The sequence below is a fragment of the Hydra viridissima genome, unplaced genomic scaffold, assembly GCF_058129835.1.
Source record: "Hydra viridissima isolate aposymbiotic clone 2 unplaced genomic scaffold, HvirCarnegie_v1 scaffold_13, whole genome shotgun sequence".
Classification (NCBI taxonomy): domain Eukaryota; kingdom Metazoa; phylum Cnidaria; class Hydrozoa; order Anthoathecata; family Hydridae; genus Hydra; species Hydra viridissima.
In genome coordinates this window covers 11,423,215-11,451,211 of record NW_028324312.1, presented here as the reverse complement: position 1 = coordinate 11,451,211, position 27,997 = coordinate 11,423,215, and the positions used below count along the sequence as shown (strand labels likewise).

Sequence of the window (27,997 nt, the reverse complement as noted above, 5' to 3'; positions counted from 1 at the left end):
GAGAGTATTATTTGTATTTATGCTAATGTAATGAATAAAAGAGTGCTAGCCATTACACACTAATAGAACGTATATTGAGTTATATTGTATAATACAATATACTGAGGCCAGCAAACACAATAATTTTATAGTTAATTTTTCCGCATAATAATTCGTTTTCCTAAGTCTTCACATCGCTAAACGTTTCTTTACTTTAAAAAGTTTTTATACTTATTCAAAGATATCGATTTGCTGTTTTTCATAAGTGCACCTAACAATCCAATATTAAAAAATATTGTGCCTGAAAACATCCAAACGAAAAAATTCTAAATAATTGTTTCATCGTTCATAAGAATACACCATTCATCTTCAAAATCAGCTTTTCGCATAACGCCCCCATCTCCAAACACATTAGAGCGAAAACTACTTGAAGTTTCTTCACATAAGCAACCTGCAATCCAATTTTTAGTATTAAGTGTATCTGGATGCTCCCTTCCTAAAACTACCTCTTGCATTATCTCTACATCTCTAAAGAGTTTTTCAGCTTTATTATATTGTTGTTTTTTATATAAGCAACATGCAATCCAGAACCTGGTATTTAATGTATCTGCATGTTTTTCTCCTAAAATTTCTTTTTCCGTCACCTCCACATCTCTAAACAACATTTCAGCCTTATTATACTGCTGCTTTCCATCTAAACACCTAGCAATCCAGTATTTAGCATTTAGAGTATCTGCATGTTTTATTCCCAAAACAACTTTACGCTGTTTTTCTACATCACTAAACATTTTCTGAGCTCTATCAAATAGCTGTTTTTCATGTAAACACCTAGCAATCCAGTATTTAGTACATATTGTATCTGCATGTTTCTCTCCTAAAACTTCATTTTGTAAGTGTTCTACATCTCTAAACAATTTTTCAGCGTTATCATATTGTTGTTTTCTATATAAGCACCTAGCAATCCAGTACTTAGAGTTTAATGTATTAACATGTTTTTCTCCAAAAAATTCTTTTTGCTTATTTTCTACATGTATAAAGAGGAGTTCCGCATTATCATCTTGATGCTTTCCATATAAGCACCTAGCAATCCAGTATTGAGTTTTAAGTGTATCTGCATGATTCTTCGCCAAAACCTCTTTACGGGAATTCTCAACATCTCTAAAACAAATTTCAGCAAACTCAAGTTCTTGTTTTTCATATATGCACCTATTAACCCAGTATTTAGTCTTTATAGTATCTACATGTCTCTGTCCTAAAACAATTTTTCTCAAATATTCTGCGTATCGAAGGAGAGGTTCAGCATTATAATATTTTTGTTTTTTTTTATGATAGCACCGAGCAATCATATATTTAGTATTTAATGTAATCATATATTTAGTATCTGCATGTCTCTTTAGAGCAATCATATATTTAGTATCTGCATGTCTCTCTCCTAAAACCACATTTTGCATTTGTTCTATTTCTACAAAAAGAATTTCAGCACTATGATACAGTCGCTTTTTGTGCAAGCACCTAGCAATCCAGAATTTAGTATTTAAAGTATCTGCATGTAATTCTCCTAAAACTTCTTTTCGCTTAATTTCTACATCTCTAAACAGTTTTTCGGCCTCATCATATTGCTGTTTACTACATAAACACCGAGCAATCCAGTGTTTAGTAGTTAGCGTATCTGCATGCTTCTCTAATAAAACAAACTTTTGTATTTGTTCTACATGTCTAAACAGTTTTTCCGCGTTATCATATTGCTGTTTTCTATGTAAACACCGAGCTATCCAGTATTTAGAACATAAAGTATCTTCATGATTCGCTCCTAAAACCTCTTTTTGCTTACATTCAATATCACTAAAGATCACTTCAGCTTCATGAATTTGTAGTTTTCCATATAAGCACCTAGCAATCCAGTACGTAGTATTTAGTGTATCCGCATGTTTCTCCCCTAAGGCTTCTTCTTGCATACTTTTTACAACTCTAAACAATCCTTCAGCATAATCATATTGTTGTTTTCCATGTAAGAACCAAGCAATCCAGCATTTAGTATCTACTGTATCTGCATGTTTATCTCCTAAAACTTCTTCTTGAATTATTTCAACATCTCTAAATAGCTTTTTAGCTTTATCATACTGGTGTTTTTCATATAAGCAACATGCGACCCAGTATCTTGTATTTAGTGTATCTGCATGTTTCTCTCCTAAAACATTTATTTGATTAAATTCTATTTCCTTAAAGAATCTTTCTGACTTATCATATTGTTGTTTTTCATATAAGCACCTAGCAATCCAGTAATTTGAATTAAGCGTATCTGCATGTTTCATTCCTAAAACTTGGTACTGCATAAATTCCACATCTCTTAACAGTTTTTCTGCATTATTATATTGCTGTTTTCTATATAAACATCTTGCAATCCAGTATTTAGTATTTAGTGTATCTGCATGCTTTACTCCTAAAGTTTCTATTTGCTTACCTTCTACATCCCTAAAGAGTACTTCAGCATATTCAATTTGTTGTTTTCCATGTAAGCACCTAGCAATCCAGTATTTTGTATTTAATGTGTCTGCATGCTTTTCTCCTAAAGTTTCTATTTGCTTACTTTCTACATCCCTAAAGAGTATTTCAGCATATTCAATTTGTTGTTTTCCATGTAAGCACCTAGCAATCCAGTATTTTGTATTTAATGTGTCTGCATGCTTCACTCCTAAAGTTTCTATTTGCTTACCTTCTACATCCCTAAAGAGTACTTCAGCATATTCAATTTGTTGTTTTCCATGTAAGCACCTAGCAATCCAGTATTTTGTATTTAATGTATCAACGTGTTTCTCACCAAAAACAACTTCTTGCTGATTTTTTACCTTTCTAAACAAATTCTCGGCGTTATCATATTGCTGTTTTCCATATAAACACCGAGCAAGCCAGTAATTAGGATTTAGTTTACCGAGTTTTAAAACTTCTCTTTGCTTTCTATCAAAATCTCTAAATATTTTTCCAGCATCATGATACTGTTGATATTCACATAAGCAGCTAGTAAACCACTGGTCAGCTTTAAGTGTATCTGGAGGAATTTTTCCATTAACTTCATTTTGTTTAATTTCTGCATCTCTAAACAGTTGTTCAGCATTATAATATTGTTGCTTCTCATTTAAGAATTTAGCAATCCAGCTTTTAGTACGAAGTGTATCTGCATGTTTCTCTCCCAAAACTTCTATTTGCCTTTTTTCTACATCTCTTAACATTTTTTCAGCGTCATCATATTGCTGTTTTCTATGTAAACATCTAGCAATCCAAAATTTAGTATTTAGTGTATCTGCATGTTTCTCACCTAAAACCTCATTTCGCTTATCTTCAACATTTCTAAAGAGACATTCAGCATCATGAATTTGTGTTTTTTCATATAACCACCTTGTATTCCAGTATTTACTAATTAGTGTATTAACATGTTTTTCTCCTAAAACTTCCTCTTGCATATTTCTTACGTGTCTTATTAGTTCTTCAGCATTATCATATTGGTAATCTCCACGTAAGCACCAAGCAATCAAGTACTTAGTATTTAGTGTATCTGGGTGTTTTTCTCCTAAAATTTCCTTTTGCATAATTTCTGCATCCCTAAACAGTTTTTCAGCCCAACGAAACTGTCTTTTTCCATGTAAGCACTTAGCTATCCAGATTTTAGCATTTATTGTATCTACATGTTTTTCTCCTAAAATTTCTCTCAGATTTTTTTCTACATCTTTAAATAGTCCTTCAGCGTTATGATAATTTTTTTTTTTATGTAAGCACTTAGCAATCCAGTATTTAGAACGTAGCGTGTCTACATGCTTCTCTCCTAAAACAATCTGTTGCGTAGACTCTACGTTTCTAAAGAGCATTTCAGCTTTTTCACACTGTTGTTTTTCATATAAACAACATGCAATCCAATACCTGGTAATTTGTAAATCTGCATGTTTATCTCCTAAATCCTCTATTTCCAAAATGTCCTTATCTCCAAACTGTTGTTCAGCATTATTATATTGTTGCTTATTATGTAAGAACTGAGCCCTCAAATAGTTATAGTTAAGTGATTCTGCATTTTTCTCTATTAAAACATCTTTTTGCTGACTTTCTATATCTCTTAAAAGAAGTTCAGCAGGATCAAACTGATGCTTTCCATAAAAGCATCTCGCAATCCAGTATTTTGCTTTTAGTATATCTGGATGCTTCACTCCTAACACGTCTTCTTGCATACTAATTACAACTCTAAATAGCCCTTCGGCATTATCAAAATGCTGTTTTCCATATAAACATCTAGCAATCCAGAATTTTGAATTAATTGTATCTATATGTTTCTTTCCTAAAACTTCTTTCCGCTTGTTTCTAACATCCCTGAAAAGAATCTCAGCATCATCAAACTGTTGTTTTCCATGTAAGCACCTAGCAATCCAGTGTTTAGTATTTATTGTATCTGCATGTTTCTCTCCTAAAACATCTTTCTGCATAGTTTCTGTATCTCTAAACAGTGTTTCAGCTTGGTGATATTGTTCTTTTTCATTTAAGCATCTAGCAAGCCAGTATGTAGCACTAAATGTATCAGCATGTTTCTCACCTAAAATTTCTTTTCGCTTAGTTTCTACATATCTAAACAAATTTTCAGCAACATCATATTGGTGTTTTCTATGTAAGCACCTAGCAATCCAGTATTTAGTATTTAGTGTATGTAAATGTTTCTCTCCTAAAACTACTTTTTGATTATTTTCTACATCTCTGAATAGTTTTTCAGAATTATGATATTGTTCTTTTTCATATAAGCATCTAGCAATCCAGTATTTAGTATTAAGTGATTCTGTATGTTTTTCTCCGATTACTTCTTTTTGCTTATTTTCCACATCTTTAAACAGCTTTTCAGCGTTATCATATTGGTGTTTTTTATATAAGCACCTACCAATCCAGTTATTAGTATTTAGTGTTGCTGCATGCTTGTCTCCTAAAAGATCTTTTTGCATATATTCTACATCTTTAAACAGTTTTTCAGCATTATTATATTGTTGTTTTTCATACAAGCACCTAGCAATCCAGTATGTAGTACTTATTGTATCTGCATGTTTCTCTCCTAAAACATCTTTTTGTATAGCTTCTACATCTGTAAACAGTTTTTCAGATTCATCATATTGTTTTTTTTTATGTAAGCACCTTGCAATCCAGTGTATAGAATTTATTGTATCTAAATGTTTCTCCCCTAAAACAACTTTTTGCATTGTTTCTACACCTCTAAACAGTTTTTCTGCATTTTCATACTGTTTTTTTTTAAGTAAGCACCTAGCAACCCAGTTCATAGTAATTAGTGTATCGGAATGTTTCTCACCTAATAGTTCTTTTTGCTCACTTTCAACAGCTTTAAAAAGTGTTTCAGCATTATGATAATGATGACTTTCATATTTGCACCTGGCAATCCAGAATTTAGAACTTAATGTATGCGCATGTTTTTCTCCTAAAAATACTTTTTGCATATTTTCTACATCTGTAAACAGACATTCAGAATAATCATATTGTTGCTTTTCATATATGCACCTAGCAAACCAGTATTTAGTACATAGAGTATCAGCATGAGTCTCTCCTAAAACTTTTTTTTGCATGCTCTCTACATGTTCAAGCAGTTTTTCAGCGTTATCATATTGCTGTTTTATATGTAAGCACCTAGCAATCCAGTAATTAGTTTTTAGTGTATGAATATGTTTCTCTCCTAAAGTATCATTTTGCTTAACTTCAACATCTCTGAAGAGGACTTCAGCATGATTATTTTGCTGTTTTCCATGTAAGCACCTTGCAATCCAGAATTTAGTATTTAGTGTATCTCTGTGCTTTTCTCCTAAAACTTCAATTTGCATAACTTCTACATCTCTAAAGAGATCACCAGCATTATCATATTGTAGTTTTTCACATAGGCACCTAGCAATCCAGAATTTAACTTTAAGTGTATCTGGATGTTTAACACCAAAACATTGTTCTCGATTTAATTCTACATCTCTAAAGAGAGTTTCAGCATTATCATATTGTTGTTTTCCATAAAAGCACCTAGCGATCCAGCATTTACTATTAAGTGTTTCAGCATGTTTCTCTCCTAAAGTTATTTCTTGCAAACTTTTTACAAATCTAAAAAGTCCTTCAGCACTATCATATTGCTGTTTTCCATGTAAGCACCTAGCAACCCAAAATTGTGTGTTTTGTCTATCTGCATAAATATGTCCTAAAACTGCAATCCTCTTATTTTCAACATCTCTAAACAGATTTTCAGCGTTACAATATTGGTGCAACTTATATAAGCATCTAGCAATCCAGTAATTAGTATTTAAAGTTTCTTCATGTGTCTCTCCAAAGACTGCTTTTTGCATACTTGCTACATCTCGAAGTGTATTTTCAGCGTTACTATACTGTTGCTTTTTATGCAAGCACCTAGCAATCCAGTACTTCGTACTAAGTGAATCTTTATGTTTCTCTCCCAAAATTTCATTTTGCATGGTTTCTACATCTCTAAGCAGTTTTTCGCCATCATCATATTGTTGTTTTTCATAAAAGCATCTAGCTATCCAGTAGTTAGTGCAGCATAGATCTGCATGTTTCTCTCCTAAACATTCTTTTTGCATGATTTCTACATAACTAAACAGTTTCTCAGCATTATCATATTGTTGTTTTTCATACAAGCACCTAGCAATCCAGTAGTTAGTATTTACTGTATCTGCATGTTTCTCTCCTAGAATATCTTTTTGCTTAGTTTTTACATCTTCAAATAGTATTTCAGCATTATGATATTGTTTTTTATTATGTAAGCACCTAGCAATCCAGTAATTAGTTTTTAGCGTGTCTGAATGTTTCTCTCCTAAAACTTTTTTTCGCTTTCTTTCTATATCTCTAAACAATATTTCAGCATTATGGTAATTCCGTTTTTCATATTTGCACCTGGCAATCCAGTGTTTAGTACTAAGTGTATCTGCATGACTTTCTCCTACAATTTCTTTTTGCTTAGTTTTTACATCTTTAAACAGTCTTTCACTGTCATCATATTGCTGTTTTTCATGTAAGCACCTAGCAATCCAGTATTTTGTGCAAAGAGTATCTGCATGTTTTTCTCCTAAAAGTTCTTTTTGTATATTTTCTAAATCTATAAATATTTTTTCAGCTTCATCAATTTTTCGGTTTCTAAATAAACACCTAGCAATCCAGAATTTAGTATTTAAAGTATCTGCATGTTCCTTTCCTAAAACCTTCCTTTGTCTATTTTCTACATCTTTAAAAAAATTTTCAGCTTTTTGGTTTTGTTTTTTTCCATACAAGCATCTAGCAACCCAGTATTTTGTACTTATAGCATCTTTATGCTTCTCCCCAAAACCTTTTAGTTTTTTTTCAAATTCTTTAAAAGCTATTTCAGCATTATCATATTGTTGCTTTTCGTATAAGCACCTAGCTATCCAGTATTTGGTAATTTGTAATTTTGGATGTTTCTCTCCTAAAACTTCTTTTTGCAAAATTTCTACATCTCTAAACTGTTGTTCTGCATGATCATATTGGTGCCTTTCATGTAAGCACCTTGCAATCCAATATTTAGATCTTATTGTATATTCATGCATCTCCCCTAAAACATCTTTTTGCATAATTTGTACATCTTTAAACAGTTCTTCTGCGTTCTCATGTTGTTGTTTTCTATGTAAGCACTTTGCAATCCAGTATCTCGTATTTAGGGTATCGGTATGCTCAGCTCCAAAAAATTCTATCTGCTTACTCTCTATTTCTCTAAAAAGTGTTTCAGCATTATCATTTTGATTTTTTCCGTATAAGCATCTGGCAATCCAGTATTTAGTACTTATTGTTATGGTGTGATTCTCTCCTAAAACTTCTAATTGCTTACTTTCTACATCTCTAAAGAGAGTTTCAGCATTATCTAATTGTTGTTTTCCATGTAAGCATCTAGCAATCCAGAACTTTGTATTTAGTGTAAGAACATGTTTCTCTCCTAAGGTTTCTTCTTGAATATTTTTAACAAATCTAAATAGTCCTTCAGCATTATTATATTGTTGCTTTCCATGTAAGCATCTTGCAACCCAGTATTGTGTGCTTTGTCTGTCTTCATTAGTCTTTTCTAAATCTTCTATGTCTGTTTTATCTACATCTTTAAACACTTTTTCAGCATTATCATATTGTTTTTTTTCATGTAGACACCTAGCAATCCAGTATTTAGTATTTAGTGTCTCTGCATGTTTCTTTCCTAAAAAATCTTTTCGCATATTTTCTACGTCTCTGAACAGATATTCAGCGTTATCATACTGTTCTTTCCCATATAAACACCTAGCAGTCCAGTATTTAGTATTTAGTGTATCTGCATGCTTCTCTCCTAATTCTTCTATTTGGATGTTTCCTACATTTCTTAACAGTTTTTCAGCATTATCATATTCTTGTTTTCCATATAAGCACCTTGCAATCCAGTATTTAGCGCATAGTGAATCAGCGTGTTTTTCTCCTAAGATTTCTTTACGCATATTTTCTACATCTCTAAATAGTTTTTCAGCATTATCATATTGTTGTTTTCCATAAAAGCACATAGCAATCCAGTACCTTGTACTTATAGTATCAGTATTTTGGTTTCCTAAAACTTCTTTTTGTATATTTTCAACATCTGTAAATATCATTTTGGCGTTATCATACTGTTTTTGTCTACATGAGCACCTGGCAATCCAGTGTGTAGTATTTAGTGTATCTGGGTGTTTCTCTCCAAAAATCTGTTTTTGCTTATTTTCTACATCTCTAAATAATTTTTCAGCATTATGATAATGCTGCTGTTCATATTTGCACCTAGCAATCCAGTACTTTGTATTCAATGTATCTGGATGCTTTTCTCCCATAACTTCTTTTAGTTTAGTTTCTGCATCTCTAAACAGCCGTTCAGCATCATCATATTGTTGTTTTTCATGTAAGCACGTTGCAATGCAGCATTTAGTTTTTAGAGTACTTGCATGTTTTTCTCCTAAAACTTCTTTCTGTTGCTTTTCTACATGTGTAAACAACTTTTCAGCATTATCAAATTGTTGTGTTTTAAGTAAGCAATAAGCAATCCAGTATTTTGTGTTAAGAGTATCTGCATGTTTTTCACCTAAAATTTCTTTTCGCTGTTTTTCAACATCTCTAAACAGATTTTCAGCGTTTTCATAATGCTTGTGCTCATACTTACATCTAGCAACCCAGTAAATAGTACTTAGTGTGTCTGGATGTCTTTCTCCAAGAGCTTCTTTTTGCTTTGTTTCTACATCGATAAACACTTTTTCAGCCATATCATATTGTTGATTTTCATGTAAGCACTTTGCAATCCAATATTTAGTATGTAGTGCATCTTTATGTTTTTCTCCTAAAAAATCTTTTTGTAGATTTTCTACATGCCTTAACAGTTTTCCAGCATTATCAAATTGTTGTTTTCCATATAAGCATCTAGCAATCCAGTATTTTGTATTCAGTGTATCTTCATGTTTTTCTCCTAAAACATCATTTTGCATTTTTTCTACATCTTTAAAGAGAGTTTCAGCATTATCATAATTCTGTATTCCATGTAGGCATCTAGCAATCCAGTACTTAGTATTTAGTTTGTTAGTATTTTTTATTTCTGAATCATTTTTTTCCATATTTTCTATATCTTTAAACAATATTTCAGCCTCGTTATATTGATGTTTTCCATGTAAGCATCTAGCAATCCAATATTGTGTGTTTTTTCTATCTGCATTGATATGTCCTAAAACTGATATTCGCTTATTTTCTACATCTCTAAATAGTTTTTCAGCATTATGATATTTTTCTTTTTCATATAAGCATCTAGCAATCCAGTATTTTGTATTAAGTGTTTCTGTATGTCTTTCTCCGATAACTTCTCTTTGCATAACTTCTACATCTCTGAACACTTTTTCTGCGTTATCGTATTGTTGTTTATCATGCAAGCACCTAGCAATCCAGTGTTTTGTATATATCGTATCTGCATTTTTTTCTCCTAAAACCTCTTTTTGCATATTTTCTACTATTTTAAACAGTTTTTCAGCGTTATCATGTTGCTGTTTTCCATGAAAGCATCTAGCAATCCAGTGTTTACTTTTAAGTGTATCTGGATGTTTCTCTCCTAAAAGTTCTTTTTGCATATTTTCTACATCACTTAAAAGTTTTTCAGCGTTATTATGCTGTTGTTTTCCTTGTAAGCACCTCGCAATCCAGAATTTAGTATTTAGTGTGTCTGCATGTTTCTCTCCATATATTTCTTTTAGAATATTTTTTATATCTCTAAACATTTTTTCAGCATTATCTTTTTGTTGTTTTCCATATAAACTTCTAGCAATCCAGTATTTTGTTGTTAAAACATAGGTATGTTTTTCACCTAAAACTTCTCTTTGCTTTTTTTCTACTTCTTTAAATAATTTTTCAGCGTTTTGATATTGTTGTTTTTTATGTAAGCACCTGGCAATCCAATACATTGTATTCAATCTGTCTGCATGGTTTTCGCCTAAACCTTCTTTTTGCTTTTTTTCAACTTCTCTGAAAAGTTTTTTTGCGTCATCATACTGTTGTTTTTCAAAGAACTCTATTGCACTTTTGAGGTTTTGAGTGTTTACATTAAATTTTATTCCCTTATTTAAATCTATTAATGGGTATGAAACTGAAAAAGATGTGTTATTTGCGGATGTTACATATCTTTGGTATGATATGAAATCAGTATTTATTCCTGCTTCTATTAGTTTGTCGTTAAAATGTTTCTTTTTCAAATCTTGAGTAGCAGCATTTTCGTATTTTGCCTCCATAATCCATCTTCTTTGATTTTCTATTGCTTCTTTCAAATCCTCTTTAATTGAAATCTGTGCTTCGAAGAAGCATTCAAAGAAAAGTTCGCGATCATTGTATTCTATTAAAAAGAACAATTTCTTTTTTTGCTGAACGTTTATTAGTTTTGAAAATTATTTTTATTGTCAAAAAAAAAGCAATAGAAAAATAAATAACCTTTTAATAATCAGAGTGCAAAAATGACTAGCATTTTAATAATAAGAGTGCGAAAATGACTAACATTTTAATAGTAAGAGTGCAAAAAGAAATCGCGAAATACTTTCCTTTTAAACGTTAGTTACTCAAAATTGACTTGACAGACTTTTCTAATTTTTTTAGCCGATGAAAGCTCACTAAATTTTTTAAGACATTTTTTACATACTTACTTGGACGCTTAGTGAGAACTGAACTTTTTTGTGAGTTCTTGTCATCATCTTCTGGATTTTGCTTTGAATATATATATTTTTTTTGATGTTGCGATCCACTTTTTCATAAAATCTTCTTCACCTAAAGTTAACTCCTTTCTTTTCTGAAGGATTATTTTTATAATTTCTTTTTTAACACTCTTCTTCGGACAATATCGAGAACACGCTTTCTTAGATGTCAATTTGAGTCTCTAGAATAATTTTGTTCATATCATTCTAGAGACTCCTAGGAGTAGTGGATTGTAGCCATAAAAAGCCAAAGTATTGTGAGCATATCATGTTGATTAATGAATGACAAAAGGGATTTCTTAATGTATTCTTCTCAATGCAAATCTGAGCTATAAGTCTTAGGAGTAATATATGAATCACTTTTTAAACCACAGGAGCAGGTTGCTTGCCCTGTAAGGATCTTGGTAGAAAATTTTATAATTTGAATACTCTTGAATTTGTTGGTGACGTTTCTATCGTTTGGCTGATAAAAATATTGCTGGCTTGGCATTAAGAAAAGTCCTTTTCTCCATTAGTTGTCGTCTTCAATTATACACAACTATTCTCGGCATAAAAGTTTATATAGCTTTTGTAAACAAAAAATTTCTTTGATTTCTCGATCAATGCATAGCTCTCAAGTTTTCTTTTATGATATGCGTTATATTATTCAGATTTAGATAAAAATTTTCTTACCAAAGCTTGGTTGCTTTTAAATTTTCTGGCGAGATCTATCTGCGAGTGACATTTATTTACCTTTCTACTGCGATAAATCTTTTCTTTTTTCCACTTCCTGCTTTTTTTTCAATAATTTGATCTTCTTTATATTGCCGCAAAATAAATCCAACTGAAGATCGAAGAACACCAAACATTTTTGGGGGAATTTGAAGAAAAATTTCCCAACTTTTTTTCAATTCAATGTTTGTTTACTCATTTTAAACCTGTAACTATGATAACCAATATTTAATACCAATACAATCAAACAGCAGCACATTAGCTTCCTTCTGTAAAAAAACTAGAAAAATCTCTTAAGTAGCTGTTGAGTAATATACTTTTAAAGGGTGCTGAATTTCAATTTGTTGGTCCAATTTTTGCTGCAAAAAGTCGAGCGAGTTGTTTTTAATACATGCGAAAGAGAAATTTTTGTTTTTGTTATCATAGACTAACACAATTAAACGAAATAATGAAGTGGTTTAAGAAAAAACGACATTCAGATTTAAATATCGCTATTTTAAAATTTAGAAAATATGCCCGGTAACTAACTTTAAAGAAAACCTTTAACTCTGGTCGAAGGAGACTTTGTTGAAATTTTATTTTCAATAGTAAGTTAAACGTGTTTGAACGAAAGACAACTTCTATGGTCAACTTTGAAATTAGAATGCGAAGAACCTGCACGAAAAAATTTTTGATAGTTATTTTATAGGAAAAGTTTGATGACGAGGTTACATGAGTTTATTCACTTGGATTTGCATTAATCTAGATTTTTTACACCATAGCGTTAAGCGTATAAAATGGCTGCACTTTGATGTTATTCACATTAAACAAATTTGTTTATTTGGAAACAGATGGAGTATCGGTACCAATTTATAAAAATTTCAAATCAAAGTAGAAAAAAAGAAGAACAAACCCTAATCAAAAGACAAAAATAAATGGTGCAGAAATGTCACTGGAACTCCTATTACAACAAGGTGATCACTATGTTGTGCATGAAAAGAATGAAGGATAAAACAACCTCTACACATTCAATTTAGGTGAACCAATATAACTTCAATCCAAGTTTTTATCTATTTTTTAGTTCATCTTTTGAATCAATTTTCCATGCTGTTGAAATAAAAGTAACTTGCTCACCCATAAGTTAAGTTAAAAAAGAACTTTAAAAGCAATCTTTTTTAAAAAGAAAATACTCAACTTTCCCATCCTCGTTGTTTTTCCTCAAAATTACAAACCAATTTTATAAACTTTACTCATAAAAGTGAATGGAATTTATCATAGTTAATGTTTTATTTTAGAAGTAGCTAGCTAAATATATACAAAATGAAGTTTGAATATTAAAGAAAGAATGTCTTACCACAGATGTCTCTGAGCCAAGATATCTGTTGGTGTAATGGTTCCTTTAACTCGCAAATTAAACTCATGAAGCTTTTCTCGTTACGGTGCAAAAAACCGCTAATGAAGGGCAAGCAGGGGCGCAATCTTTTGTTATTAATAATGTCATGAGATTTAACGTTGAATAATAGATGGACAGAGGCGCAAAACTTCATAAGAACGAAATGAACAAAGTGATATTGATGACTTACCACTGATTTTTTTATAAAACCAAGCGGTTCAAAACCGTTTTCATCTAAAACAAACCCAAGCTCACTTTGTAAAACATTCACTTTTCCTGAACTCAGAAGAGTGAAGGCCACTTTGCAGACATTTAAAATATGCTGCTGATTTATTTGCATAACCCGCCGAAATGGTTCACCATCTTTGCAGTTTTGTCGCAGAAAGTGTAGAAAAATCAGCGAGTGTAGCTCAGTCATAGTTTTAACAGACTGAATGTTAAAAATTAGTAGTGTTGAAGAAGCTGCTTTCAAATAAAGTGATACAGAGAGCAAAGCTGCCTCATTGCAAGATAATTTTGAAAGGTTTTCTATGTCAGTTCTTAAAGTTTTACTCTGCAATTGATCTTCTAAGAAACTCGTTGCTCTACTGATATCAAGACCTATAACTTGCATGCTTGCTGCTTCTTTGTTATTTTTAATTGTGCTCCAGTATTTAATTGTAGCAGTGATGTTCCCACTAATAACACATCTGCAAGTTTCGGAACAAAAGACATCCCCGAGCGCTGTTATTATGGGAATAGTGTTTGAAGATTTTCTATTAATAAATTGTTCTAAGTAAACAAATTCATCTAAACCATCTAAAATAAACATTGTTGCATTAAACGAAGAAACTTCGTATCCCTTCAGAATATTTCTGTAAAACTTCTTTATGAGCTGTTTCATGTTTGAAACATTTTGAAGTCTGTTCAACTTATTGAACTGGAAATAGAAAACAAAGTTTAAATCTTTCCAATGAAATCCGTTTGACCAATGATAAAGACAATTTTGCAGAAAATTTGTTTTCCCAACACCTTTAGGTCCTGAAATCATAATCAATCGAGACCTTTTCTCAAATACCTCCTCATATTTTACAGCTTTGGAACTGTTTTGTTTATAACAATAGTATTCCCATTCGTTGAATTCATCATTAACCATCTTTAAGTCTGCTTCTTCCACTGAAGCTAACTTTAAATTACTAATGAGAAGGTTGAGATCTTTTGTTTGACTCTGCCCATGTCGATGCGTTGTCCCATAAGTGTTTAAATAATGTGCTTTCAGCTTGTCACTTGCATCTAAACAAGAAATATGTTAATTTACAGGACTGAAGTGCATTAATTTACAGGAGTTTTCGCTTTTGGTTGTGGGTTGGCACGTAATAGTTAGATTTACCAACAGCAGGGTGATGTCATTTTGACATTTTTTTCCTTCAAAAATTATCACTACCTTTAAAGCTGTTTTACATGCCGTTGTGATTTCAAAAAGGCTTTAAAAAAATAATTTTTTTTACTACTCTAAGTGCTTTATTTAAAAATTGGTTTTCATAAAAATTTTCAGTACTCATATTTTTTTTTAAATTTGACTAATTTTAAGCTTTACTATTCCCAACTTAATTTTTGTTTACCATGAACTTAGAGATCATAACTTTTGATGAAACCTAGGAGTCCTTAAATAGAGATTGACAGTGTATATTTTAAACTCTGTTTCTTCCTTATAAATGATTATGATTTGGAGATGGAACCCTATTGTAAAACAAGAAGATTACCTTTAAGGTCATGAGTTTTTTTGCTTCATTAAATTGTTTATGTCGTAAAACAAAACCGCTGTCAAGAAACATCTTTTTAGTTTTTTGCAAATATCATTTTTAGTTTTTTGCAAAATGTCCAAAGGATTTACTTCAATCAAGCTGTAAGAAGCTATGGGAAGAAATTTTGAAACTCATATTTGCTTCTTTTGGTAAACACAGACTTAACAGGTTTTTCGAGAGCTCACTTACGTTTGGTTTAGGAACATGCAAGCTTTTTTTGAAGCACAACTTTTTCAAGAAATGACTACAATCATATTGCAGAATAACTTGCCTTTTTAGTTTAATATAACTCTTATAAGTTAAAAGAGTTTAAAATTTAATAGCCTGGTACCTGCCATTTTAGGGCAGATTCCATATATAATTAGGCCATTGAAATTTCATCACCAGTAATTTAATATCTGAATGAACTATCTACAATAAGAAAACGTTTCGAAGATCTGTTTTTTAACAACAACTTTCCATGCACCTAGCACCTATGTTGCTAAAGCCTAAGCATTCAAATAAAAAAAAGTAGAGAGAACATACGTATAATGACATTATATTATATTAACACTCAGTTGTATTCAATTTATTTTGCTTCTTTTTATCAAATAGGATTAAGTTATTGAGAATGTGTTTCGGTTAAATACGATTTTAAATACGATATAAAAGTAACTTAGAAGATCGTGAATCTTACAATTACTTTTTAACCCTTAAACTCCGCCCTCTGGCTGATGCAGCCATTTCAAATTATTTTTCAAAGTTATGAGGTTTAACTAAACCTAATGAGCCTGAGCTTATTTGACTTTTCCTAACTTTATAATATGTTTTTAATGGCATATAACGCTGATCAGTCTACTGCTGGGTAACAGCCTGCCCCCCATCCCAAGTATAATACTTTCATTGAAACAGCCCTTGGCTGATGCAGCCTTAACTATGAAAGTTATATACTGAGTTATGTACTTTAGACTAGTTTTGAGAATATGTTTCGGTTAAATACGATTTCAAAAACGATGTAAAAGTAACTTAGAATATCGTGAATCTTACAATTACATTTTAAGTTCGTCATACATAGGTTTTTTAATTAAAAACCAATGTGCCACCAACGATTGTGGGGGGAAAAAAAAAGTCAGAATGATCCAGCAAAAAATTCGCCTATCTTATAATGAAGCACAGTCACAAAATATTCTAACGGTAATTAAAATCGAAATATCGAAATATCGAAATATCGAAATATCGAAAAATATTTCTTAGAGAGTATTCTTTAATGAATATACAGTTGTGGACAAAATAATAGTAGTGACTAGTAAAATAATTATTTTTGATAATATTTTAATTCAAGCATAAATATCAGTTAATAAGTTTATGTGTAATAGAAATGCATACATTGAATATTGAAATGGGAGTAAAAAACATTTTTAACAGTGTTCAAATTACTTTGGTGAAGTCCCGAATTTAATGCACGAACATAAACAGATTTCTTGGTTAAAATAACATACATATTGTTTCTTGTTAATGTATTTATGTTAGCTGTTTACTTATTTGATTTATTTTTAGTTAGCGTTAATTTAATAAAATATGTAAAATGATCAAAAGAAATTTATTTTATAAATAGAAATTATGGGTCGTGCAAAGCATTGTAGTGCAAAAAAAAAACATCTTATTATAGAATTAAAACAAAAAGGAAAAACACGCAACTATTCATGAGACAGTACTTCTTAGAAATGTTTTAAAAAGGAAGAATGTAGGTAAAGACAGATTATTAAAACGTACGGCTGTTGCCGATCTTTTTGTTACGGTTGTAAATGAGGCTATTTATAGTAAACAAAAAACCCGAAAAATCAGCAAGAGTTATGAAAGTTTCTCTAGAATGCTTGAAAAAACATTCCTTTAAAACGATGTCGAAATCTGATTAACTCCATACCGAATAGGTGCAAAAATGTAATGAAAAACTAGGGGCATGCGATTAAATATTAATTTTTTACAATTGCTTAACTAATTACATATCATTTTGTTGCAAACAAAATAAATTATTTGCAATATAACATTTTAAAAATTAATACAAATATTATTATCACCCACCTGTTTTTTTATACTTAATTATTGTAAGTAAAAAGCAAAAATTTAAAACTTTCTACTAATTAGTTTTATCAACTCACATCATAATTGAAAGATGGATGGATGCTGAACTAATTACGTTATGCTGAAGTATTAAAGTTTACCAGATTTTTTTAAATTTCATTTTGTACAAGAAAAAATAAATAAATAAATAAAAAAAATATAATCAAAAATTATAATACAATGTTTACAATAAACAGCCCTTGAAATGTAAATGCTAAATAGGTTATCTTATGGCTGTTACATAAATATTCAGCCTTTAAATATTTTAATACAAATATTCTATGACATTTATACGCATACATGTGAAGCAAACACCTTTTTAAATTTCCCCGTATCGTTCCCCGTATCGTTTTATATTTCCCCGTATTTTTTTTGGAAAGAAGCTTTTAGCTTTAAAAATGATCGCTTTTAAGTTTCTCGCTTAGCTGTAAGTTCATAATGTGAATAGAAATTTCATAATACTATGAAAGCTCATGATTCAGCAATAAAATTTTATACTAAATAAATCGAGAAAAATTTTTACATAGTTGTTTTACTTTTACACATTGCTTTTGAAAGCAAATCGGAAAAATTACTGCAAAATATGCGCAAATTTGCGTTATTTGCATAATAATTAAAAACTCTACATAAGGCTTTTCCTTAAAAAGTTTTTTTTTGTATGAACTTTCATGGATGATCTCATGATTTTCATTTAAAAAATGTTGCAGCATTTAACGTACATTTATCTTAGATTGATCACTATTAGCTTTTTTTTTTTTTAATATTATTTGAAGTTTGGAGATTGAACTTTGAAGCTACTGGTAAAAAAAAAAAAAAAAAATAGGTTTTTAGATTCAACTGTTTAATTAGATTTGAGAAAATTATTCGGCAAGTGCGAAAAAAATTCTTCGAAAAGTTTAATTTCAAAGAGACGAGTATTTCGAAGAGTAATCACATTTTGAAAATGACGCCTAAAAAAAACGGTTAGGAAAAACTTTTACATAAAACAGACCCGCATTAAAAAAAGTAAAATGTATAAAAGGGGGCTGTACTTACGAATCATTTGGATCTCATTCAAAATAATTGCTTTATCCATCAGCGAGAGTGATTTTTCGATCACGGACATAAAATCGAAAGGATTTCGTAAAACGAGTTTTTTAAGCAGTTCGTCCATTTTATGTTGATCACTGTTTTTGTCGAGATCGATATAATCAATAACAGCTTTTTCAAAAGCAGCATTACTGGCAAATGTTTTCCATTCCGGAAAGATGCTGTCAACCAAAATGCATTTTATTCTTGGATTCATTATGAATATGTCTAAAACAATACAAGATTTGCTACAATAAACTTTTAACCGATTGATCAGTCATTTTATAAATTTGATTTTTTATCTTTTTATTTGTACTAGTATTTTTTAAGCAGTTTAATATCATCTTTCCGTTATCGAAAACAATAAAAATGACTCCAATGAATGACGAAACGTAGAAATGATATTGCAATATATATAATATAAAATATATAACTATATATTGTTTTGATGTATTTGGCATATACAATATATAGAAAATCAATGACTAAACGGTAACTTGGTCGTTAAAATTACAATGATAGAGGCTTGTGAAGATAACAGAAGCTACTCTAACCATAGTTTTGAAAATACCAATAATAACTATAAGATGACTTTATTTTTAGCTTGGTTCTTTACAACTAGTTGTGGGAACACAGAAAATTAATGAGCACTGAATGCATCTTTTTAAGCTTGTGTTGTGAAGAAGGAAATGAGTAAAGAGGGAAATGAGTTGTTAAAACTTTTTCAAAAAGTTAGCAAGAAGCAAAACGAAGAAAGTAAAAGTATTGCTGCACATCAGTTTAAACCTTTATATTTGATATTGAGTAGATTATAAAGATTTTTGAACAAGAAATAGGTACCTACCGGCTCGCCCCTTTTCATTTTTGCTACGTACGGTTAAAAATCATTTTTTTTACGTATGGTTAAAAATCTCAAGTTCAGTCAAAAACGCTCTTTTTAAATAATTCATCAAAGGTTTATGTAACAACTTTGACAGTTATTTACATAATGTTAGCTCAATGGCACACTGATTGAGCTAATATTACTAAATCAATATTAACGCTTTAGTGGAGATATGTAAATTAAAATAAAAGAGTGATAAATAAATAGTGAATTTTTTGTAACAAGTTGAAGAGTAAAACAAGTTAAATATTTGTTATTTGATATTTTCTTTTCATTTTTATGAGACCATCAACTAAAAATGACACAAATTTCTTTGCGACCATTTCTTTAACTCCCTTTTTGATAATTTTGCAGATCTAGTACTTGCTACCCTATGAGCAAAATGAGCTCTCGCGGAGCTCTTAGAGCTCTACAATAAACTCCGCTTGGAGAGTAGATTGAAGAGTAAATTTTATTATGTACATATATTATGTATTATATTGATTCAATTTCACTTTTTATATGAAAATTATGTTCCCTATGCTATAGTTTGTCTTTTCAAGGAATGTATAATATTTTTCAAGTACATAATGTTACTTTCAGTTTATTCATTTAAATGAGTCGAGTAGAGCTCTCTGCAGAATTTTTTTTATTTACAAATTTTTTTTGTTAAATATTTAACATTTCACGCGTTAATGCGTACGCATGCGCCTCAAAGCAACATTTTACGTGAAATGTTGCTTTGAGGCGCATGCGCATAATTTAATAATTTTTATCTTTGCTTTGCATTTTATAGGTACGTGCGTATCTGCGATTTACGGCACCGATTTTAAAGATAAAATCTGTGACCATTTTTTCACCGCGTGCTCGAGGTAGGTGTCGTAAGGATGGATTTTTCTCGTCTTTTTTTTAGAATTTTATATTGACTTAGATAATATTTTACAAGTAGAGTGTTCTAAGTTTATTGCAAGTTGTTTTTTTTTTGCTGTTACTAACGTTTTTAATGATTTCATTGCTATTGAAAACTTCATTCCTGTTCTGGAAGTGAATTGACATTGAAGGAATGATGGGTTTTTTTTCTAACTTTTGGATCAATTTTCTATACCTATTTTCTATGTACCTGCCAAATTTCATTAAAAAATAATGACACGCTCATATTCTATTTTTGCACGCAGTAAAGGTACCAAATATTGTTCTCTTGTAGAGGTTGGGGGGGGGGGGGATTCACGATTATGAGCATTTTGTATATTTTACTTTTTTTATTCATTAAAAAGTTGTTTTTTTAGAAAAATGAAACTTTATTTAAAATATTGGTGATTTTTTTAAAGTATTCAAAACATGATTTGAATACACACACAAAAAAACCATATTCTGTTATTAGTTGAATAAAAATATTACCGAGGCAAAGTAATGCGCAAAAAGATAAACAATGAAGTTCTATTATAAAACCACCGTAAGCCGAACGCTAATTTTTTAAGTTGGTTGCAGTTTTCTTCAGCATTCCTTATTATGAATTTTTGTCACTTAAATGGGCATAACTTTTAGTAGAATCATTAGTTTTTTATGAAATTTTCACCATCGTAATACTGATTTAAAGCTCTTTACAATGATGTAAAATAATAAAATAGTTGAATAGTTTAAAAATTTTGCACACATACCTACATTTTATAATTTCACAAGGAGAAAACATAACTGCAATATATTTTGTTAAAATTTCAAATAATGGAATTACAAAAAGTTGTTTTATGGTATAATGGAATTAAAAAAGGTTGATTTATGATATAATGGAATTACAAAAGGTTGAATTACAAAATGGAATTACATAAGGTTGATTGATAAGGGATAATTAATAAGATAAAGATAATTGATAAGGGATAATTAATGGTTTCTTTTTGTGATATTTTTAATTTTGCATTTATTATTTGAAATATTATAATTTTATTTTTAGCATCCAATTCTTCTAGATCGCCTGTGTTTGGGGATAGGTCTCCTGTCATGTGTAGAGAACTAAGTCCTACTGCCAAGGGCATAGGACTTACTTTGCCACCAAAGGAGGCTAGGAACAGTCCCTGTGTAAGAGATAGAAAATGATAAGTGAAGGACTGAGTTTAAGTGTAAGAAATATATATATATATATATATATATATATATATATATATATATATATATATATATATATATATATATATATATTGAATTTGAATCTGCGTAATAGGAGTTCCAATATAAAAAATACATTAAGATTAAAAGCTCAACAGTCTTAAATTTTTTCATTACTTTTTTTTGTTAAGTTGAAGCTGATGCTGAATTTAATGAGTGGTGCAATGGAACATTGGGTAGTTCAAATAGGCACAGAAAGAAAGCCAGCGATATGTCTCAAACAGGTAAATAGTGTATTTAAAGTCTATGGTCTGTGTGATCTGACATTGTTTACTTTTTACATAACAAATATACTCTCTCAATTACAACATAGCATTGTAATTAAACTTTCGCTGTAAATAAGAATTAAACTTCATTTCATAATTGAGCGATAAAAATACTGAATAATTTTCATTTTTTTAGAGGTTAATTAGCACATGCTGAATTTTACATATGTAGTGATGGAAGCTCTTGATATAAAGAGCATTTTACAGAATAGAAAACCACCTCTAAAAACAAACATGGATTTTGCAGACAATGATAAAGTTAAGGATAATCCGATATTAGGATGCCTGCCTTTGACCACAAAAGAGCAGTATTTTGATTTGGAGGAAAAATTGAAAAATGACTCCTTAGTCAAAACTTGGGTAAGTTAATACAATATGTATTTTCTTATTATTTAAGTAAGTTAATATGTTAAAAATTGAATCTATTATTATGTTATTTAAATGTAGGGAGCCTTCATATGCTCTAGCCACATGCTAATATAAATCAAATTATAACTTATAAAAATTTATTCATTTATTTATACTGCAGCTACTCCAACTAGAAAAAGATTTAGCAAATGACAAAATTTTTTGCAAGGTTTTGAAATATAAAATAAAGATGAACGTTACAAGGGCTTTTGAAGATTTTTTGTCTGCTTCTATCTGAAGTTGTTATTTTGTTTTGTTTTTAATTGTAATCTTGGTTGTTGTTAAGTATAACAGGCATCTAAAAAATCTTTATACGTAAAAAAATCTTTATATAAAATGAACATGTGAAATAATGCAGATTAAGTTTTACATTATATTACATTTTTTTATATCTTATTGGTATAGCATTATCTATGTTAATATTATGTAAAATACTTTTTTCACAAAATGTTTTTATTTCCTACAGAAAATGTCGCTTTTGGAACATACAAAGGCACTCACCTTGACAACATTTGCAAAAAGGACAGCAGCTAAAATGATAATGAAAGAAATTTTCTCTCAAGATATGTTAAAAACAATTTGTTATGCTGGAAATAAAACATCTGGAAAGAAGGTGGCAGTCAAGAATGGGAGTGTGTACTCCACACTGATAGGCCAGTAATGACAACTATAGATTTTTATATAAAAACTTAATCTTTACATTGAATATTACAAAATAAATTCAATCTATTTTTAGCTGTGTTAAAATATCTGGGCCACAAAGATGTTGTAAAAATTGAAAAAGGCCTGAAAGATGCCATGTTCAAGGCTAACAACAATGTTACAAAGGAGAACAGAAAAACAAAATTTGAATAACTTTTATAGATTTGAAATTAAATTTGAATTGCTCTTATAGATTTTGTTTTTTAATATTTTGTTAATTATAATATTATATAGTGATAAAAAATAAAAATATATAACAATTATATTTAACCTTATAATTTATTTAGTTATAAATACAATATATTATCTGTGTAATTATACTTATATAATTTATTATAATTGTGAGTTAGAAAACCTTAAAAAGCAAAAATTTATACTTCTCAACTCATTCATTAAATGCGATGTGTTTTAATTATCATATAAGTTGTATATTGGTGTTGTTATCAAGCTTCCCAGTTTATTGGTGTTGTTATCAAGCTTCCCAGTTTACCATGCCTTAAAATGAAGAATTTCTTAAGGGTTAATGGTATTTTAAAGGCAAATTGTTTCAGACATTTTTTATCAAGGCACATTTTCTAGCTTAAATTTAGTATATAGTTATACTGTTAATTTTTAAACATTAAGGTGTGTTTGGGGATGATCCTATTAAGGGATTGGTTTTGGCAAAATCATGACAGGATAGTTTCTTACAAATGTCATGACAGTGGACAGTATCCAATGAATATGGTGTGTTTTTATTTATTCCTGATGATATACGCATAGCCATGATGATCTTCTCTTGGCAATGGATAAATGAGATAATACATTATTTTGTTGTTTAAGTTTTTTTTAGTTGTCATGGATGGAGCTTGGAGGGTGGTTGACTGCCCATGAGCGTCTTTTACTGGTGTTTAACACATTTATAGCACATGTAACGTGTGCATTCATTTAAATATCAATGGCTTTGGAACTCATGGCAAACATTTTTGATAACCTGGAAAATTTGCTGAAAAGTGAGTTTGTTATAGATTTACTACAAACAATTTTGTATATATATATATATATATATATATATATATATATATATATATATATATATATATATATATATATATATATATATATATATATATATATATATATATATATATATATAGATATATATATATATATATATAGACAATATTGTTTCATCCTTAAAGATTCTTCAGTAGTCTATTCTTTTTTATAAGACCAAATTTCAGCAATAAAAATAGAAAACTGTTTTAAACCAATTAAAAGATTGCTCAAACAGTTGCTCTACATCTTAGTGCACCAGCAATATGGGCCTCAGGGGAATGTTGAAAAATATTATCCCATATCAAAAAGTATTATTTGGCCCAGGGATTATTCCCCCATCTGCCCTAGCCCCTCTCATTGGCCATGATTGTATATAACATTCTCTTATACCTGTGAATTTAAGCATAACTATCATGTTTTTATATTTAATTACAGAGTTAAGTTTATTGTAAAAAAATAGTGACTATTTTAACATAATGTATTTATAGCTTCAACTATTCAAATTTTCTCAGGCAACCAAGACAAAAAAGATGGCACGATTGGCGATTAGAGATAGCAAAGTAGCACGGTTTGCTAATAAGCGATCTCTGGTTCTAATGATTTGCTGCGATAAGACAGAAGTTTCGATGGAGGAGGATAAGAAAGAAGACAGTGAAGAAAGTAATAACGAACCTTACAAATAAAGCGGAAGATTATGTTTTAAGTAAATATTGATATCATGTAATAATATTAATACTATGTAAATGATAATGGTAATTTTTATTATAGTTAATTAATAAAATAAAAATTTATAAAACGATCACGCTCTACTAGTCTTTTTTAAATATAAAAATTGAATCTTCTTCAATTAAGTAAAGAAGATTCAATTTTTCTCTTAGTACCTATATGGTTTAATAAACCATATATGTACTATGAGATGTCTCATTAAAGACCTCTTCAAGGAGCTCCTGGATGAGCTATGTGAAAACCAAATGAAGAGCTCAGTAAGAAGAGCTCTTGGCGGACTGTCTCCTTTAAGACCTCTTAAAGAAGCTCTTGGATGAGCTGCTGGGTTACTATAAAAAGAGCTCTTTGAAGAGCTCTTTTTTCTCAGTGGGTATGAATAAAAACATAATTAAGAGATGACTCAGCTAAAATTCTTACTTATTCTTCGTAAGTCATGGGCAGCCAGCAAAACCAGATTAAGTAAGAAATTTGCTTAATTTTAATACCACTATACTGTTTGTCTGCTGCAAAGTAGTGAACACAGGCTATGTGTGTTATACTGTAGTTCGAAAAAATAAAATATATGAATTAAAAATGGCTTACTATTCATGGTGTTTAACTACTTTTTGTAAGGTTGACTTTCAACACCCACAGATAACATAAGGAGGCCAAAGTTTATCTTGGTTGCCGCCTAACATTCTAAATAACGATTCATTTGCTTGGTTATACTTTGAATCTCTTGAAATTGCACATTTAAAGAGTTTCAATTTCTTGAAATTACACATTTCAAGAGATTCAAAGTATAACCAAGAGAATATGATAAAGAGAATGATAATTTACTAAGTCTAAAAGGCATTAAAGATTATAACATGAGAATGGGTGTGAAACGAATTCAAGTAAAAATTTATCTATATGAGTGTTACAACATTTTAACAACTTTTTACAACATTTCAACAACTTGAGAGTTGTATAGTTCTGATTGTCAGAGGAAAATTAAGTAATTGGTTTAAATATTGGGGTTACAAATAAGGTTTGTGACAATAACAGTCTAGAAGGCAATATTGCAGGTGATATTGATAATTAATAAAACGATAATCAAACTTTCAATAATATTTATTGCCTTCTTAAAAATGATAAAAAATAATTGCAGGAAATAAGAAATAATTATTTATAATATAGTCAAAAGCAACATTAGTTAAAATTAAATATCTATATCAACATAAAAAATAAACATCATTACTGCAAACATTTTATAATCTAATTAAAATAGCCTTTTTTTTTCTTTTATAACATGAATGTAACAAAGTGAATTGTGCTGTACATAGAGCAGCTTCAAATATTGTGGTAACTTATATGCAGATGTAAATATAAAGGAGAAAAAAAGCATGTTCAGTGTAACACAATTTTAAAATGTGTACTATGGTAAACAAAACTGAAAAAATATATGCTCACTTAAATGAACATCTAATGCAAAATTTTCTTTTTCAAATTTTTAACACTATTAGTGATTTGAAATGGTTTCATGAAACCAAACCTTTATTCTCAAAATAGGAAGATATTAATGACCAAAATTCATAAAGAATTAAAATTACAACTATATTTTAGCACATTGAAATTTTCTTAGTGCTGACAAAGATTTAGTAAACTTAGTAAAGATAATTCTTGTGTTGGGCTGAGTTTTTCAAAAACATTTTTCATATTGAAACTAAAAGAACTTTAACTGGTGGCTACAGGAAAAGAAAAGCCATTTATATGAACAAAAAAATAAAACAAAATAAAAAAAAAGAAAAAAAGCACTGAATTAGAAAAAAGAGAGATTTCAACTTCTTTAAAATGCCCCTAAAGTCCTCTGATTTGATTGACGAAGACAGGGCAACTAAAGTGTAAATAGCTGTTCTAAAGAAAATTCCAGCGCTTAAGATTTTTTATATCTTTATTGCATTAAAAAAACTCAATAATTTAGCCATTGTCAAAAGGAGAAGTTGAGCTGCTCAACAAGATTATTGTACACCTGTCACACATGCTTACAGTGCTCCTTCTAAATCTAAACTTCTTGAATCTGTTGAGCAAATAGTTTCCAAAATAGTTTTTGTTGCTCATACTGAGGAAGTTCTGTTCCTCTGGAAACAGCTCCTAATCTTGCTGCTCAACAAGTTACTCATAAACCTGTCACATAAGTTTGCAACATACTCTTCTTCCTGAACATACTCTTCTTGAATCTGATGAGCAAGTGATTTTCAAACCAAGTTTGTTTCTTTCAGCTGACCCAGTTTCAGCTCTTCCAGTCCAACAACTTGGTGTTGTTCTTGCAGAACAATTCTTACCTTAAACTGTTCAATTTGTTGGTTGTCAAGATAGCCAAATCCTTATTCAAGAATCCAGAGGTGCATGCTTTATGATTTTTATACTAATTTTAACACATTTCAAAAAACCAAAACAACTTTGTCAACTACTTGGCATAATGTAATTTTGAAAGCTTTTAAAAATACAGAAAAGGTATGGAGCAATCATAAATTTTAGCGGGACTCAAACTATGGTTATTTTAATGTTTACATAAGTGAATGATACAAAACTGATTGTACATTAGAAGTAAGAGCCAAGAGAAAAAAAAATCAATTTGGAAAAACCATCTTTTACTCAAGAATGTGTTGGTAGTATAAAACTTAACTTATACAAACAAAGAAAATCCAGCTATGCTATTCATGTAAAGTTTAAATTCTAAAAGTTAACAAAGTTCTAAACATTTCAATAAACACAAACCTTTTCTTGCAAAAATTCAGTGAATTATGTCAGTAAAAACTAGCCAACTTTGTTAATTGTATTGTTAGAAAGTTATATCTGGCTATCACTCCTAACTGCATCACTAGAAACTGTGCACAGTTTGTTATTATCTCTAATACTTAAAAACTGATAATGGTTTGTATGTGTTAGAGATATTTAATTGACTGCATTTTATTTCAGTTTAAATTTTAATCCAGTATCAATAAGCCAAGACTAAACCAAAAAACAGAAATTAGTGAATGGCAGTTATGTATTCTTTCTTTATAACTTGCAAAAAAATTAAAAGAACTCAAGATTAAAAAAAAAATTGTAAATAAAAAAAAAATATGTAAAGCTTCAGAATTTTGCAATCAGTTTAAAATCAAAAAAATTAAATAGGTAATGCTTTAGATTCTGACGAAGATTCAAATCACGCAGCTTAACTGATTTTCAATCTGCATTATTCATTTATATATATATATATATATATATATATATATATATATATATATATATATATATATAATGTATATATTTATATATAAATCTGCAATCATCAGCAACAAATTTTTTGTAGTTAGAGTCTATGGATCTAAATGTTCTTTATTCACCACTTTCAAGTAAACATTCACCCTCACACCAGAGACATGCAAACTTGCCACTGCACAGTGGGCCAGAATTCACTTTTACTGGACAAAATTCGTAACTAATTTAATATTAGAGCTATATTCACTAAAATTAGTATGAGTACTAATATGATGTCTGCGCTTTTTATGAAGGTAATATTTTTTTATTTCGTTGCTATGGATACCTTTATTTTGCTTAGCAACAACCTATTTTTG

At 29.8% G+C, this 27,997-nt stretch overlaps 2 protein-coding genes and 1 long non-coding RNA gene across 3 annotated transcripts; 2 read left to right on the top strand and 1 right to left on the bottom strand.

Moving 5' to 3' along the window:
• Window positions 1-52: 52 nt before the first annotated feature.
• On the bottom strand, window positions 53-19,218 carry LOC149880520 (uncharacterized). Its single transcript, XM_090069953.1, has 4 exons — window positions 19,099-19,218; window positions 18,222-18,482; window positions 13,264-14,574; window positions 53-10,867 (listed from the first exon to the last, which is right to left on the bottom strand). Exons 2-4 carry the CDS (start codon window positions 18,469-18,471, stop codon window positions 306-308), a joined length of 12,123 nt encoding a protein of 4,040 aa, XP_089926079.1. The 5' UTR covers window positions 18,472-18,482; window positions 19,099-19,218; the 3' UTR covers window positions 53-305.
• Window positions 19,219-19,361: 143 nt separating this feature from the next.
• LOC149880519 (uncharacterized) lies at window positions 19,362-24,489 on the top strand. The gene is made up of 2 exons (XR_016446457.1): window positions 19,362-19,699; window positions 24,179-24,489. It is a non-coding gene; the product is annotated as an uncharacterized LOC149880519 (long non-coding RNA).
• LOC149880518 (uncharacterized) lies at window positions 20,573-24,489 on the top strand. Its single transcript, XM_090070947.1, has 8 exons — window positions 20,573-20,915; window positions 21,081-21,230; window positions 21,408-21,500; window positions 21,679-21,902; window positions 22,417-22,603; window positions 22,687-23,378; window positions 23,475-23,644; window positions 24,203-24,489. Exons 4-6 carry the CDS (start codon window positions 21,693-21,695, stop codon window positions 22,803-22,805), a joined length of 516 nt encoding a protein of 171 aa, XP_089927073.1. The 5' UTR covers window positions 20,573-20,915; window positions 21,081-21,230; window positions 21,408-21,500; window positions 21,679-21,692; the 3' UTR covers window positions 22,806-23,378; window positions 23,475-23,644; window positions 24,203-24,489.
• Window positions 24,490-27,997: the final 3,508 nt, after the last annotated feature.

Bases quoted from the DNA above. Each gene is read 5' to 3' on its own strand.
- LOC149880520 (XM_090069953.1), bottom strand. From the start codon at position 18,471: ATGAATCCAAGAATAAAATGCATTTTGGTTGACAGCATCTTTCCGGAA. The intron at 14,575-18,221 runs GTAAGTACAGCC...TTTCTTGTTTAG, and splicing joins GAATGAGATCCAAATGATTC to ATGCAAGTGACAAGCTGAAA. The intron at 10,868-13,263 runs GTAAGACATTCT...TCTTTTTAATAG, and splicing joins TTGGCTCAGAGACATCTGTG to AATACAATGATCGCGAACTT.
- LOC149880518 (XM_090070947.1), top strand. From the start codon at position 21,693: ATGCTGAATTTTACATATGTAGTGATGGAAGCTCTTGATATAAAGAGC. The intron at 21,903-22,416 runs GTAAGTTAATAC...TATTTCCTACAG, and splicing joins ACTCCTTAGTCAAAACTTGG to AAAATGTCGCTTTTGGAACA. The intron at 22,604-22,686 runs GCCAGTAATGAC...ATCTATTTTTAG, and splicing joins TGTGTACTCCACACTGATAG to CTGTGTTAAAATATCTGGGC.